Source organism: Amphibalanus amphitrite, unplaced genomic scaffold, assembly GCF_019059575.1.
Source record: "Amphibalanus amphitrite isolate SeventyFive unplaced genomic scaffold, NRLGWU_Aamphi_draft 000553F_arrow, whole genome shotgun sequence".
NCBI lineage: Eukaryota > Metazoa > Arthropoda > Thecostraca > Balanomorpha > Balanidae > Amphibalanus > Amphibalanus amphitrite.
In genome coordinates this window covers 227,175-241,954 of record NW_024882047.1, presented here as the reverse complement: position 1 = coordinate 241,954, position 14,780 = coordinate 227,175, and the positions used below count along the sequence as shown (strand labels likewise).

Sequence of the window (14,780 nt, the reverse complement as noted above, 5' to 3'; positions counted from 1 at the left end):
GCGTTATAGCGTACAAAGCACACCAGCATCAAGGCCATATGCCACATTTCGCTGTCCGCTTCACCGACATTCGAAGGCTCTCAGCAAGGGTAATAGGGAAGGAAATAAGCACGATTTCGCTTGTAACGTGCAGGGAGTGGACTGAGGAAGAAAGGTAGGCCAGTGATCAAACTACAAAAACTTCATTGTTCACGCCACGCTCCTTCATAAAATAAGCTGTCGTAGTACCCATGCCCACCCACCCCCACCCAACCCCCACCAGCCTCCACTTGATAGGCATGCGCAAGGGCATGCGTAAAATTCGAGCAAAGATCTTATGACGTCATTGAATATATCACATCTCGCAGACGCTGGTCGATTGTTGATTTTTGGTAGCCTTGTACGCCTTGTATGCTAGTGTCTAGAGCGCGAGGGCGCGTGTGTTTTGTTCTAAATAAAATTGTTTTTTGCTGTTGTGTATCAGTTTTGGGTGAGTTTGTGGTCTTAAATGTTTTATTTACCATCCTTTACTATCTAATTTGATGTTTTGTTACCTTCACTGCACGAATTCTCAGTGTAAAATGCACGCAATGCGCAGGTGACTCAGACTCAGCGTCAGTCTGCTGCCTTTTAATTAATCCTTATAAATATAACATCTCCCTTTCTCAGCAGTTTTCTCCTAGAAGATATACCCTAATTGTGCACATTTATTTCTCTGCATTTTCTTCTATCATGGCTGGGCCAGTTTTGCTTCAGAACATGCCTAGTCGGGCTAGTGGAGTCACTGCAACTGGCAGATCTATCTTGAGCTCCGAGTTTTGGGAAGGGCAAAACACAGCAATTAGTGTTTTTCCATGCACTGTATATAGGTGTAATGCTAAAAGTATGCCGTTTGGGAAGGGCAATGCCTGGTCCTAATTGTAATTGCCCTCCCCTGGATCTGCTACTGAGTGGATCAGAATCAGATGTAAGTTGGAACCAAACGGAACATTTCCAGATCATAGTTTCATACAGACATCTCTGATCTCATGCTTTGTTACTGACAAATCAAGATCTCTGTCCAACTCCAATGTCCATTCAATGTTTTGGTATAACTTAGCTGACCCTACATTGACCTGCCACTTGCCAGTCCTGTAGTTCAGTAGGTACCTAAAGTGTTGGACGGTATTGGTAACCCTGGCGTCACCGGTAGTGTTTTTGTTCAACGTTAAGGTTTCCTGTATTAGCCCGCCGTGCCAAGCGAAAGCATGCTGTGACGTCACTGGGTAAGAGAAGATAGCGTACCACGCTATCAATATCGACTGAGGTCTGAGACTAAAGACTCAGACCGACTCAGGCAGACTCAAAGTGACTCGACCGACTCAAATTGATTCAGATCGACCCAGACCAACTCAAACTAACTCAGACTGACTCAGACCAACTCAACGGACTCAATTCGATTCTGATCGACTCAAATTGATACCGATCGACTCAGACAGACTCAGGCAGACTCAGACCGATTCAGATCGACTCAGAACGACTCAAACTGACTCAGACCGACTCGAATCGATTCCAATCGACTCAAACAGACTCAGAATGACTCAGACAGACTCAAGCGGACTCAAACCGACTCAGACAGACTCAGACCGATTCAGATCGACTCAGACCGACTCAGAATGACCCAAACTAACTCAACCGACTCAAATCGATTCCGATCGACTCTGACAGACTAAGAACGACTCAAACCGATTCAGACAAACTCAAACTGACTCGACCGACTCAAACCAATTCAGATCAACTCAGACCGACTCAGATTGACTCAGAATGACTCAAACTGACTCAGACCGACTCACCCGACTCAAATCGATTCCGGACGACTCAGACAGACTCGGAACGACTCAGACAGACTCGGGCAGACTCAAAATGACTCGATCGATTCAAACCGATTCATATCGACTCAGTCCGACTCAGAACGACTCAAACTGACTCAGACCGAATTAACCGACTCAAATCGATTCCGATCGACTCAGACAGACTCAGAACGATTCAGACAGACTCAGTCAGACTCAAACCTACTCAACCGACTCAAACCGATTTAGACCGACTCAGACAGACCCATCTTTTTGACCTGAATCATCAGACCTGAACCGGTTTGAGTCGGTTGCGTCAGTTTGAGTGTGCCTGAGTCGGTTTGAGTCTGCTGGAGTCTGTCTGAGTCGTTCTGAGTCTGTCTGAGTTGTTCTGAGTCTGTCTGAGTCAGTTTGAGTCGTTCTGAGTCTATCTGAGTCGGTCTGAGTCGATCTGAACCGGTCTGAGTCTGCCTGAGTCGGTTTGAGTCTGCCTGAGTCTCTCTGAGTCATTTTGAGTCTGTCTGAGTCGATCGGAATCGATTTGAGTCGGTTGAGTCGGTCTGAGTCAATTTGAGTCGTTCTGAGTCTATCTGAGTCGGTATGAGTCGATCTGAATCGGTCTGAGTCTGCCTGAGTCGGTTCGAGTCTGCCTGATTTGGTTTGTGTCTGCTGCGGTCTGTCGTTCTGAGTCGTTCTGAGTCTGTCCGAGACCTGAGTCGATCGGTACGATTTGAGTCGGTTGAGTCGTTCTGAGTCTGAGTCTATCTGAGTCGGTCTGAGTCAATCTGAATCGGTCTGAATCTGATCGACTCAAATAGGAACGATTTAAGTCGGTTGAGTCGTTCTGAGTCTGAGTCTGAGTCGGTCTGAGTCTATCTGAATCGGTCTGAATCTGCCTGAGTCTGTCTGAGTCGTTCTGAGTCTGTCCGAGTCGATCGGAACGATTTGGGTCGATTGAGTCGTTATGAGTCACTTTGAGTCGTCCTGAGTCTATTTGAGTCGGTCTGAGTCGATCTGAATCGGTCTGAGTCTGCTTGAGTCTGTCTGAGTCGTTCTGAGTCTGTTTGAGTCGATCGGAATCGATTTGAGTCGATCGGAATCGAGTTGAGTCGGGAGCAGACGTTCCAGTTACGAAGGCCCGGGTTGGAAGTGTGAAGGGCGCTTGCCGCTCAATGTATATGAGCCTCCTGAGTCCTGATGGGTATGGTCGTGGTTGATGGGTGGCCCAACCCAGCTGGAGTCGGTGAGGGAGATCACCCGTATGCAGCTATCTCTATGTGTTAACGTTTGGGGTCTAAATTCTGCCACAGACCAGGAATTGCACGATCAGAAGGTAGCGGGCAGGGCAAACGCAACAAGCTTTGCTTAGCAGGGGCTCTGTCTTTGTGAATCCTTCCTTTTAAAATGTTTGGACTAAGCTTATAAAACAAGTTGGAACTTCTGCTTAGGTGCATGATAAGAGGAAATCTTACAATTCTAAGACCAGCTTAAGACCCTAAAATTAATCATCAATTCTATGTTTTTAGATGATGAGTTGCTCATCAGCTTAGCTCTCATGCTTGTTATGTTTGTAGCGTATTTCAATGCCTACATCTTTTTCAGCACCTCCTTGTCATCACTTCAACCATGTCATCCAAGATCAAGAAAGTGACGGAGGAGGCACGAGAAACAGGAAACCCGGAGCTTGATCTGGTGGACATGAAGATTGAGTCTCTGGAGCAGATACCAAACTTATGTGAGTTGTTCTTGAGTACTGATCGTTTTTAAAGAATGACAGCATTTGGAGATTTTTTGCCGTCTGGATAACTGGATGCTGAATCGTCAGCCCTAGGTTAAATCTGGGAAAATTGTTAAGAAAGAGCTTTAAAAGAGCTATCAAATGCGCTTCTCCGTGGATCTGTAGCTCTTCCTGTTACCAAGTTATCAGTCAATTTGTGAAAAATTGCCAAAATCGGGAAAATTTGTGGCGTGGTGACTGGAGGGAGTCAAGGAGTTGTGAGGTCCTTTTTTCACGCATCAATTTGTCTGAAAACTAATGAAGGTAGAAAGATACAGAAAAGTGATTGATAGCTCTAAATGAGTGCTTTCAAAGCAATGCACATCGTTTTTCATTCAGGGCAATTTTGCGGTCATTGGAGATCATCTCAGTTCAAATTTCCCATATGGCAGATTGCAAAACCTTTGGAACAATTGGTGCTGAGAACTCGTGAACCAGTGGAGCTACAGAGTCAAGGAACTGTGCAATTGATGACTCTTTAAAGTCTTTGTAGAAAGTAAAACGGGAACAACCACGTGTAGACTGTACAGGGTGGACCAAAAAGGATGGAAACATTTTGAACTCGCATAAAATATGTGTTATTGCATGCAGGTGACTGAAAATGATACCAAACGAGAGTATATTTCGTGGAAATTCATAATGACATATCTCTCATCTGCTTTCTCTCGTTTTCAGTCTCCCACAGCAAATGTTCGAAGAGGCCACTTTTGCGAGACAGGCAAAGAGCCTGGCTGCTGACGCGATAGCCCGATGACACATGTCCTCTGGTTTGGCTCGCACAGCCTTGGTGATCACTCTCTTCAGGTAACAGATGCCTTTAGAACCTTCCTTGTAGACTTGGCCTTGAGATGACCCCACAGGAAAAAATCCATCGGGGTCAGGTCAGGTGATCAGACAGGCCAGTTCCGACAGGCACTGCGGGATATCAGCCGGTCACCAAAGTGGTTCTCGCTCCACTTGAGCGTTGTTTCGCGATGTGAGGAGGCGCACCGTCTGGCTGGAACCACATGAGGTCCATGAGACTGCCATACTTCGTTTGGGCTCACTTCAACAACTTCTTTAGCGTCGCTTGGTAGCGCTTTTGGTAGTCAGCCACGGTGTTGTCGCTCCCATCCTCGAAGCGAAGTGGAACTGGCCTGTCTGTCTTCTCATCTGACCTATGGATTCCTTTCCTGTGGAGTCATCTCAAGGGCCAGGTCTACAAGGAAGGTTATGTAGGCCTCTGTTATCTGAAGAGAGCGATCACCAAGGCTGTGCGAGTCATACCAGAGGGCATGTGTCAACGGGCTATCGCGTCAGCAGCCAGGCGGGCCGCTCTTTGCCTGTCTCGCAAAGGTGGCCTCTTCGAACATTTGCTGTGAGAGACTGAAAACGAGAGAAAGCAGATGAGAAAGATGTCATTATGAATTTCCACGAAATGTTCTCTCGTTTGGTATCATTTTCAGTCACCTGCATGCAATAACACATATTTTATGCGAGTTCAAAATGTTTCCATCCTTTTTGGTCCACCCTGTATATATGGACTGCACGGCCGGCCAGCCAGAGCAGGACTGGCTGGCCGGCACACTCACCCCACACCAGCCCGTCGCGGCGGCGGCCATCACTCAGCGGCGGGTGTCAAGTGAAGAAGACGACCCGGCCCCATTGTTCGCCGACGCCGCGGCGGGCTCACCGGGCACGCTGCAATGCCTGACTCACACACTACAGTCACATTCGATACCACAGCAACCGCCGACACACTCCCACCTGATACTCAAGAATCATACTAGTACATTTCCAGTGGACCACACTGCAGTACGCACCACTAACGGACCATCCGACTCTGCAGGCGGGCGCTCCGCCGCAGCAGCACCGGCTCGACCTGAGCCGGCTCGGCTGCAGGAGGCTCAGCCACAGCCGGCTCGGCTGCAGGGGGCTCAGTCCTCGTCTGCTCCGTGGCGTGCTGCAGTGTCTCAGGCACAGCACGCACGGTCGTTCCATTGTCTACAACCGCGTCAGCGCCGTCCTCGGTTGCCTCCCAGTGACAGTCCACGTACAATGGCGGCCCGGCATCGACACTGTCACTGTCCCCGTCGCCGTCATCGACACTGTCACTGTCCCCGTCGCTGTCCTGCCGCTCACATCGGTGACGAACGTTTCTGACGTGCCATGGGACCCCATCGACCTCGACTACCTGTCGCGACACCAAGCCCGTCACCGTCCCACGCCGTGACATATCTGTGCAGCGTGTCCCACGTCGGCGCACCCACACCCTGTCCCCCACTCTGAGACGCGCCCCGTCAGATACAAGTGGGGGTGACCCCACAGCCTCCGTGGCGTCAGATAGCGGCGGCCTAACACGACACCGGTCGTCAGACACGAGTGAGTGCCGCTCGCTAGCTTCAGCGGCGTCAGACGGCGCGGACCGAATACAATCCCGCACGGTGTACTGGTACACCCCGGATGCCGGGGCGGACTCTGCTGTCACTCCATCGCGCGGGGTCACGTTGTAAATGTGAACCGCTTCGGCCACGGTACACTGGCGCCTCGCGGCGATGACTTTGATTGTCCGATGGCACCGCTCCACCACACCATTACCGCCTGGCTCGTGGACAGCTCGGAATCTGAGAGCCACTCTCCACCGCGCCGCGAGCACAGCCATATGACGGCCACGGAACACCGTGTCATTGTCTGTCAGGATCTCCTCAGGGGCTCCGCGCTCGAGAAATAGCTGCTCTAGGTGGCCAACAATCTCGATGGCGTTGGCGCGACGCAGCGAGCGCCATACGCAGAAGCGCGATGGCCCACAGTCAATGACGGTGAGGTAGTTCTGTCCGCGGTGATGGGTGACGTCGATGGATATGCGCTGCCACGGGACAGACACGCCGAGCGAGCCATGTCTCCACCGCACCGGGGCCGGGTCAATCGAGCGGCACGCGCCACAGTTCTCCACCACCGCACGAGCCATAGCCCGGGTGACGTCACGCGACACATCACGGCGGGCAAAGTACAATGTCCGACGGACACCGGGGTGGCCGGCCCGATCGTGTGACTGGCACACGGCTGCAAGGAGCTCGTCCGCCGTACCGCCGTCGGCACGCCCAGCGGCGGCACCGGCCAGAGGCGGCGGCTCGGAGACGACCGCCGCACTGACTCCGGGCGATGGAGACTCGCACTCTCGAGTCACACTCACGTTACGAAGCCAGTCTTTGGGGACTCGCGTCAGTGCGTCAGCTCGGTTCTCAGCCGACCGCACGAGCGTCACCGACAGTCGTAGCCGCAGCTCACCGACCAGCTGACAGATGATCCCCACACGTCGCCGAATCAACAGCTCACCGTGCGCCTTTGTTCTGAGGCGCGCGCGGCCGCTGATGGCGTCATCAAGCCAGCGATGAACAGTGGCCGAGTCGGTGCGGAGATCGATTGTCCGCGCTCCCCAGGCGACAGCCAGGTTGACGCCTCGGATGGCGGCGTCCAGCTCGGCCATGTTGATGTGCGTGGCCTCATTATGTCTTAGCCAGCACGCGTCCTCGATGACGTCACCGTCCGCTGACTCCAGCACGACTCCGGTGGCCAGGGAGCTGGCGTCCGTCCAAACAGCCATGGCGTCACCCTCAACGCACCACGTGCCGCGGGCTGGGTCGTCACCATTCAAGCGGCCTGCAACATAGTCCAGCTGAGCACGCAGCGCTGCGTCATCGGTGACGTCATCCCACGCCCGAGTCATCTGGTTCACACGTCGTTTGAGCCAGGCCACCGCAGGCCTGAGCCATCCACACACGGGCAGGTGTGCCACCAGCCGCCCACACCACGAGAACACGGCACGGCGCGTGACAGGTGCCGGCGGCGCTCCCACCGCGTTGTCCCGAGTCCACTGCAGTTTGCCGCCCTCTGCCTGGACGCGCAGGCCCAGCAGCCGAGCTCCGCTGGCTGCCCGCTCTGGGGGCTTACAGTTCAGCCCGAACTTCTCGAAGTGCGCCACCACACTGTCTGCGCTCAGCACGTCTTCGTTTACCAGAAGATCGTCCACATACGGAAGGACGGCACGCTGTACGTCCGGGTCCTGCTCCAGCACGGACCTCACAACGGTCTTCATTATCTGAGGGGCTGTATTAAGGCCAAAACCTAAGCGTGTCAGGCAGAACCTCTGGCCTCGAACCATCACAGTCTGGTACGGCCAGAGCCGCTCCTCTACATGCACTTGCAGGTAGGCGCGCTTTAGGTCTATCACCGCCACGTTTGCGCCATGACGGCGCCACTTCCGGAGCTGATCCGCACACACATCAGCATCGGCTGTGTGAGCCGATACAAAACCGTTCAGCTCGCGGTAATCCATTACCGGGCGCACTTTGGCCTTGTTGCTCTGCTGCACAGCCATCAGCGGCACCAGCCCCTTCGCCGCCCCATGGCGGTCCTCATCGTACGGCACTAGCCAGCCCTGTGCGATCCATGCGTCCAATTCCGCGTCATATTCACGGCGTGCGGCTGACGGCACTGTATATTGGGCGACAGTGTTCGTCAGGCACTCGGGACCTTCGCCGTCACGCCATTTCCAGGCCACGGTCCATCTCCGCTCCGCCGAGTCAAAGCACACACGGAAGTCCGGCGCATCCACGCCCAGTGGCTCACTGCACACCGCTCCACAAAAGCGGACCTCAGATGGGGAGAGCACGGTCACGCCACCCAGTGCAGAGACGCCTGCGATCCCGAGGACCATATCCACTCCCAGAGGCCGCTTCTCCACCACCACTGTCTCGAGTGTGCCGCGGTGGCCCGTCGGCGCCTCCACGACCACGGCGCCAACACCGCAGCACTCCAGCTGACCCCCACTGATGGTGGTCACGCGCACCTGCCGCGGTCTCCACTGCGTACAGAGGGGAGCGTAAATGATGTTCTCTGTGCTGCCGGTGTCAATCAGGACGCTGCACTCGCGGCCTTCCACCCTCAGCCGCGTGATGGGCAGCGCACCGCTCAGTGCTGCGCAGGAGAGGACGGCGGTGCTGACCCGTCCTCCCCGGTTCCGTTTCCCGATCGCTGCTGGCACCTCGCCGCGATGTGACCGAGCTCCCCGCAAGCCCAGCAGCGCATGCGGCGCGGAGGGCGCCGAGGCCGACTACGCGGCGAGGCAGGACGCTGGTCGGGGGACGGTGCCACGACCCGTTGTTGCACCGCCGCCGCTGAGACTCGCTCACTGCTGAGAATGGCTCGAGCGCGAACCACGATGGTAGTCAGGTCCAGTCCTTCAGCCTTGGAGCCGGCGCGAATGGTCTGGCGGACGTCGTCCGGCAGCCCTGCGACGAACGCGCAGGTCAGCGCGCGCTCTGGCAGTCCGCCGAACAGGGCCGCCAACCGCCGCAGGTCGGCCAGAAACACGTCAGCTGACTCCCCCGGCCTCAGCCGCCGTGCTGAGAAGGCTTCGTACGCTGCGTGCTGGTCAAGGGCGAAGGCTGCATACAGTGCGCCGCGGACGGCCACCAGCGAGGACTGGCTGTGGGCGGGCAGCTGTGACCAAACAGCGAACGCACCGCCCGAGAGCCGCAGCGGCAGCACTGACTCCACCGGCACACCACGCAGCCGACACAGCATCTCAGTCCGGCCAAACCACTCCACGACGTCGGTGCTGCCGTCATACTCGGGGATTAGGCGGACGTCGAAGGGTAATGGCGGCAAAACGACTGGGGCTGCCGGCCGCTGACGGCCAGGCGACTGGCTGGGGGCGCCGCTACTGCTGAGGTGACTGGCAGCCGCCGCTGCTGCCGGCCAGGTGACTGACATCACCGGCCCTGTCACTGATGTCAGCACCGTCTCTGACGCGGAAGCTGTCGTCGTCATGACGTCTTCGCTCTGGTGTAAGGCCGAAATAGCTTGTAGAAAGTAAAACGGGAACAACCACGTGTAGACTGTATATATGGACTGCACGGCCGGCCAGCCAGAGCAGGACTGGCTGGCCGGCACACTCACCCCACACCAGCCCGTCGCGGCGGCGGCCATCACTCAGCGGCGGGTGTCAAGTGAAGAAGACGACCCGGCCCCATTGTTCGCCGACGCCGCGGCGGGCTCACCGGGCACGCTGCAATGCCTGACTCACACACTACAGTCACATTCGATACCACAGCAACCGCCGACACAGTCTTTTCGAGCTTTTTCACTTTTAAAGCCTTTTCATTGTTGTTCTCTCAGATGTGACCTCAGGTCTATAGTGTGTCTCCAAAGGAGGGCAAGAAATGCCTAGTCGATGTTGATTTTATGATGGCAAAGTTATTTTTGGCAAAAAACTTCTTACACAAAGCTTTATGACATTGATTTTACAGGCATTCCGTTTTTCTCTCGTCGAAACGCGTCAAGTGAATTAAACCTTCTAAAGGTTAAATGTTTGACATTAAAAGGTCAACTTAAACAATTCTGCTGTTAAAACCTGAAGACCATAATACATCTTATGGTATCATTCTTTTCTGTTGTAACTGGAGAAAAGGCCATGTGTAGTTATTTGGTACTTTGTGTGTACGTTACGTTATGGTTATATTGTGGTTACACTGCAGCTACAGAGCAATGGAGGAACGAATGACGGAAGTCGTGTTTCGTAGGAACGGAGGGACATGTTTCGAAGAAACACTTTTTAGGAACGGTGCCTTTCTTTTCTCATTGGCTGCATCGATAAATACAGTGAACTCACTAAAACAGTTATTTTTGAAAGATACTGCTGTGACGCACAATGCTCCTTCCTGTGTTGTTGCTGCGATGGTGGTCGGCCGTCTTTGTGATGAATTGTGCAGTTTATGAACAGGGACAGTGCAATGACACCTGATGGTATTGTCCGCAGTGCGCATGACCAACCTGACTCGGCTCAGCCTGAGCCACAACAGGATCAGCCTGATTCCGCCTAGTCTGGCCGACCTGGAGAACCTCGAGATCCTCAACCTCTTCAACAACCACATCGAAGAGCTGCCCACCTCGCTGTCGTCGCTGCCCAAGCTGCGCATCTTGAATCTTGGGTGGGTTGAACGGCCGCAGACATCACGTGACTGTCATGCTACATGACGATCTTGCGTTTAATTTTGTCGTCAGAAATGAAACTGATAGCTATGCGGGTAATAGAATCTCTTGTAATGTTATATCGTTTGCACCACTTCTCATTTCAGTGCAATTTCTGAAAAGCACACTAATTTCCTCGCTTTGTAGGATGAACAAGCTAAGCACGCTGCCGCGCGGGTTTGGAGCTTTCCCCGTGCTGGAGGTGCTCGACCTCACCTACAACAATCTCACGGAGAACAGCCTACCAGGCAACTTCTTCATGATCGGTGAGCTGATTGGCCCTGAACCTGGGGTCTGTGGTTTGATAGCAGGCGACTACGCTGGCGACTAGACCCTGGAAGAGAGGGGAGGGGAGGGAACTGTGCGCAATTCAACGCATGGTAAGCGGATAGTCAACACTGCTTTGGCACTCATAAAGGCCGACGTTCCATTATCATGACGTCGCTGTTTCATTTCAATATTTTCTCGCCCAGAGTTGTGTCTATTTCTTTATGTCCATCGACGAATGTCGCTTAGGTCGTGAGTAGAGGGCGCCAGCGATCCCTCCTCGCCGGGGCCTTGAACCTTGAAGTGTCTACTGTCTTTTATAAAATATTTTCTGTGGTGAACTGTGGCCAGTGCTGTATTATAATTCGCACCGGCTTCTCCTGTTCGTGATATCGGGAAGGCTTGTACCCCCGTTACTACCGCCGTTACTCACGCTCTCTCCTCCCATACAGAGAGTCTGCGCGCGCTGTTCCTGGGCGATAACGACCTCGAGTACCTGCCACCTGACGTGAAGCTGCTGAAGAACCTGCAGATCGTGAGTTAGGGCGCCGTGCTGCGTTTCGGATAGCCGTGTCAGAGTTTGCTGCCCTCGGGGGTGGTGATCTGGGCTTTAACAACACTGTATCTCAGGCATAAAATTTGTGGCGTATGGTGGCCCCTCGGCCGATCGCCTTAGCCTGGGGAAGGGAGGGGGAGGGTGTCTGGCCAATAGGGTGCCAACTCATTCTTACCTGAGCTTTAAGGCCATGAATGAGAAACGGAGGTAGGTAGCTATCTGTCTGCTGAGGCTAATGCATATTTTGTTAGCTTCGACGTGAGTCGTGACCATATAGATTACTGATAACGTTCTTGTATTGGTTCTCTTCTTCCTACCAACATTTTTCCCTCCTCATTTCTTCCAAAACTTCGATTCTTGTACAAAATGTTTACTTCCTGGTACCCATGTACACAGCCCACCTGACCACACTCTTTCCTTCCTGTCAGCTGGTGCTGAGGGAGAACGATCTGCTGGAGATTCCCAAGGAGGTGGGCTCGCTGAACCGACTGCGCGAGCTGCACATCCAGGGCAACCGGCTGACCGTGCTGCCGCCGGAAATAGGTGAGCGTTCAGTTCCCTGTCACCAGAGATCGGCGAGTGTGTCGTTGGAGATCAGTGAGCGTTCTGTCAGAGATGAGCGAGCGACTGAGCGTGCTGCCCTCTACAGCCAGAGAGCTCTGAACATTGTCATCCGCCGCCAGAGATTGGTGAACAATGAACCTGCTGTGTCACCTGAACAATGGCTATCCGTGTTGAGCCTGCATATAGCTGGCAGCGTGTGATGGCTGTGTTGTGACGGATGCGAGCTTTTGTCCGGATGGCGCTTGATTGGCTGACTGCTCTCGACTGCGGGTGCTGGACGTCTGCCCGCTCGCCACTGATCGAAAAGTCCGCTGGTCCCTGCTCGCTGACACCTTCATGTTCTCGTCGGCCAGGTAATCTGGAGCTCACGGGCAGTAAGTGCGTGCTGCGTATGGACGACAACCCGTGGGTGGTGCCCATTGCCGATCAGCTGGAGCTCGGTGTCAGCCACGTGATCGAGTACATCCGCTCCGACACATACCGCATGTGAGTACCGAATGGGGACGGGGCGGTAGCAGGACAGGGGGTGCACTGTCCGTACTTGCCGCATAGTGCCGTCAAAAACACCCACACTGCACCTCCCTTATCGGCAAGGGAATCCGCTTTACCAGTACAGCGTTATGGGCACAAAATGACCACCGCAGTCGACGCGCCCGTAAACTCCAATGAATGAATGAATGACTTTGGAAGCGTGGGGAAAAGACGCTTGGAATCATCCATTCGTGTCAGTTGCTCCGCCAGCTTTATCGTATTTTGAGCTAAATGGTCGGTTGTAATTGGGATGTGCATTTGCTGGTGTTCTGCAAACCTGTCTAGCCCACGGTATTTGGTTCTCCGCAGCCTCTAGTAGTGTCTGACGTGGTGTTGTAGGGTCGTTACATGTTAGCCAGGTCTGACTGTACCGCGGGGCTTACGCCATAGCTAACCGGGTATCATCCTCTGAATCTGTATGGCACGAGGCCTCTGACCGACAGGTCCCCTCACTCCCACAGTCTGTACTCGCGGCACATCGCGGCTGGCGCGCAGCCGGCGCCGCCTAAGGCCGACAAGAGCCGTAAGGTGTCCCGGCTCACCTTCGAGAAGTGAACCATCTCTGGACAGCGACGTTGACGTGAAGCCGCCTCTTTCGCCGCACGGTAACCCACTCACCAACTGACGGTATGACCACAGGCGGTCTCTCGGGGCGGTCCACACCCCAGCAGAGAGTGGCCGGGGTCCCACTGTAAACTGCTGCTCGGTGTGTCTTATCAATGCGCGTAACGAGACGTTGCCGCCGAGCCGTCGGAGGTATTTATTAACGAGTCTCACCATCACATTTACAACTGTGGCGCCCCGACTACGCTTGTCCGTCTGTGTGAATAATGTGTGTGTAACAGTAGCAGTCTTCCGTCTCTCTTTCTCCGTCTGTACTGGCCTCTGTACCGTGTGGCTGGTCGGTGTGTGACGTGTATCATCGCACTGCGTTCGTTCTCCTATCAGTTCGGTACGGAGGGTCGGGCAGCGATGAAGTGCCGTGTCACTAAACCGGCCAGTTGTACCGCGATCCCCGCAGTGCCGATAGGAAGTCCGGATCGTGCCCACCGGCCACAGGTCACCGCACTAATCTAGTCCTGAGGTGTAGTGGGAATGGGTGACTGACTCACGCCTCACGGTCACTGGCCGGCAGCCCGAGGGCAGCCGCGCGCCCCTCCGGCAGTGACGACACGCCCCGGTCACGTGGTGGGGGAGGGGGGGGGGGCGCAGCCGTCAGAGCGCGGCTGGCCCATCACTAACCATCTATGCAATTGAGCGCCTGCAGTGCGGCCCGGCACCGCCGGAGTCCGCTACTGGGTGGTACGCGTAGTGCCTGTTAGTGCCGTAATGCGTGCTGGCGAGAATGACTCTGTTTTCAGTAAAAGTATTAACTTATCCACACGCGAAGCGGCCTCACGGAAGACGCTTTCGCTTTTGTATTGCAAGTTGTCCGACGTGTGTTATTGATTTTAGTATTTTGTTACCATTTTCATCTTCAGATTTAAAATTGCTACACAATTTACGTTGTGGATGTTCGCGGGCTTTGGTAATTTGCGATTTTTGCGACTGGCCTATTGTGTATATTTGCGACTATATTCACGGGCCGACATTAGACATATTCTATATGCCCCTGCGGGCTCTCTTTAGCTGCCAAAGGTAGCCCTATTGCGCTGGTGTCGTATATGTGTCTTAGTCAGATGCTGCCCCGTCGGCCCGGTCAACTGCGCTTGACGTCGGCTCTCGCCTTATTGGCTTGGTGCTAATGCTTTGATAGTGGCTTATTTAGCGAAGGAAACGTAGAGTGCCTCCGATGGCTGTTTTGCTTGTGAATGTGAGACTGTATTGACGCTTGTCTTCCTTTGATATCGTGCTCTCTGTTAACGTAGTATTTAACTGTTCAACGACTGGAAAAATGATAACAATTTAATTTGAATATACTAAAACCTAACAAATTATGTTTCCCACGATCAGTAGCGTACCTATTCTGGTCACGGATACTTTGTTCATCCGTCCGTGCTTCGACTACTTCTTGAAGCCGCTGTTCCATCCGTCCACCAAATGGCGGGTGACGTTTTTACGCCTGTTCCCAGCTTTAATTCAGCTCCTGAGCCACGTGGTAACAACCCTCAACCGATAAATCATTGCATTGCAGAAAGTGCTTAGATCGGGTGTAAGTTGTAACTTGAGGGTGACGATTTATCCGAGGTGCATTCTCCTGTTTGGCATTTTGATAAATGTCGTGGCCCGTGAACAGAGAAAGCTGTAACGATTAAAACGCTTTCAA

At 53.8% G+C, this 14,780-nt stretch overlaps 1 protein-coding gene across 2 annotated transcripts; it reads left to right on the top strand.

The window, feature by feature from the left end:
- The first annotated feature begins 352 nt into the window (after window positions 1-352).
- On the top strand, window positions 353-14,448 carry LOC122393770 (ras suppressor protein 1-like). Of its 2 annotated transcripts, none has more exons than XM_043390129.1 (8): window positions 353-469; window positions 3,411-3,543; window positions 10,385-10,556; window positions 10,744-10,862; window positions 11,316-11,398; window positions 11,848-11,962; window positions 12,337-12,469; window positions 12,976-14,448. In XM_043390129.1, the coding sequence occupies exons 2-8, from the start codon at window positions 3,435-3,437 to the stop codon at window positions 13,067-13,069; spliced, it is 825 nt and encodes a 274-aa protein (XP_043246064.1). In that variant the 5' UTR covers window positions 353-469; window positions 3,411-3,434; the 3' UTR covers window positions 13,070-14,448. The 2 variants fall into 2 exon arrangements, with proteins under 2 accessions (XP_043246064.1, XP_043246063.1); XM_043390128.1 differs by lacking the exon at window positions 353-469 and adding an exon at window positions 2,987-3,009.
- The last annotated feature ends 332 nt before the right edge of the window (window positions 14,449-14,780 follow it).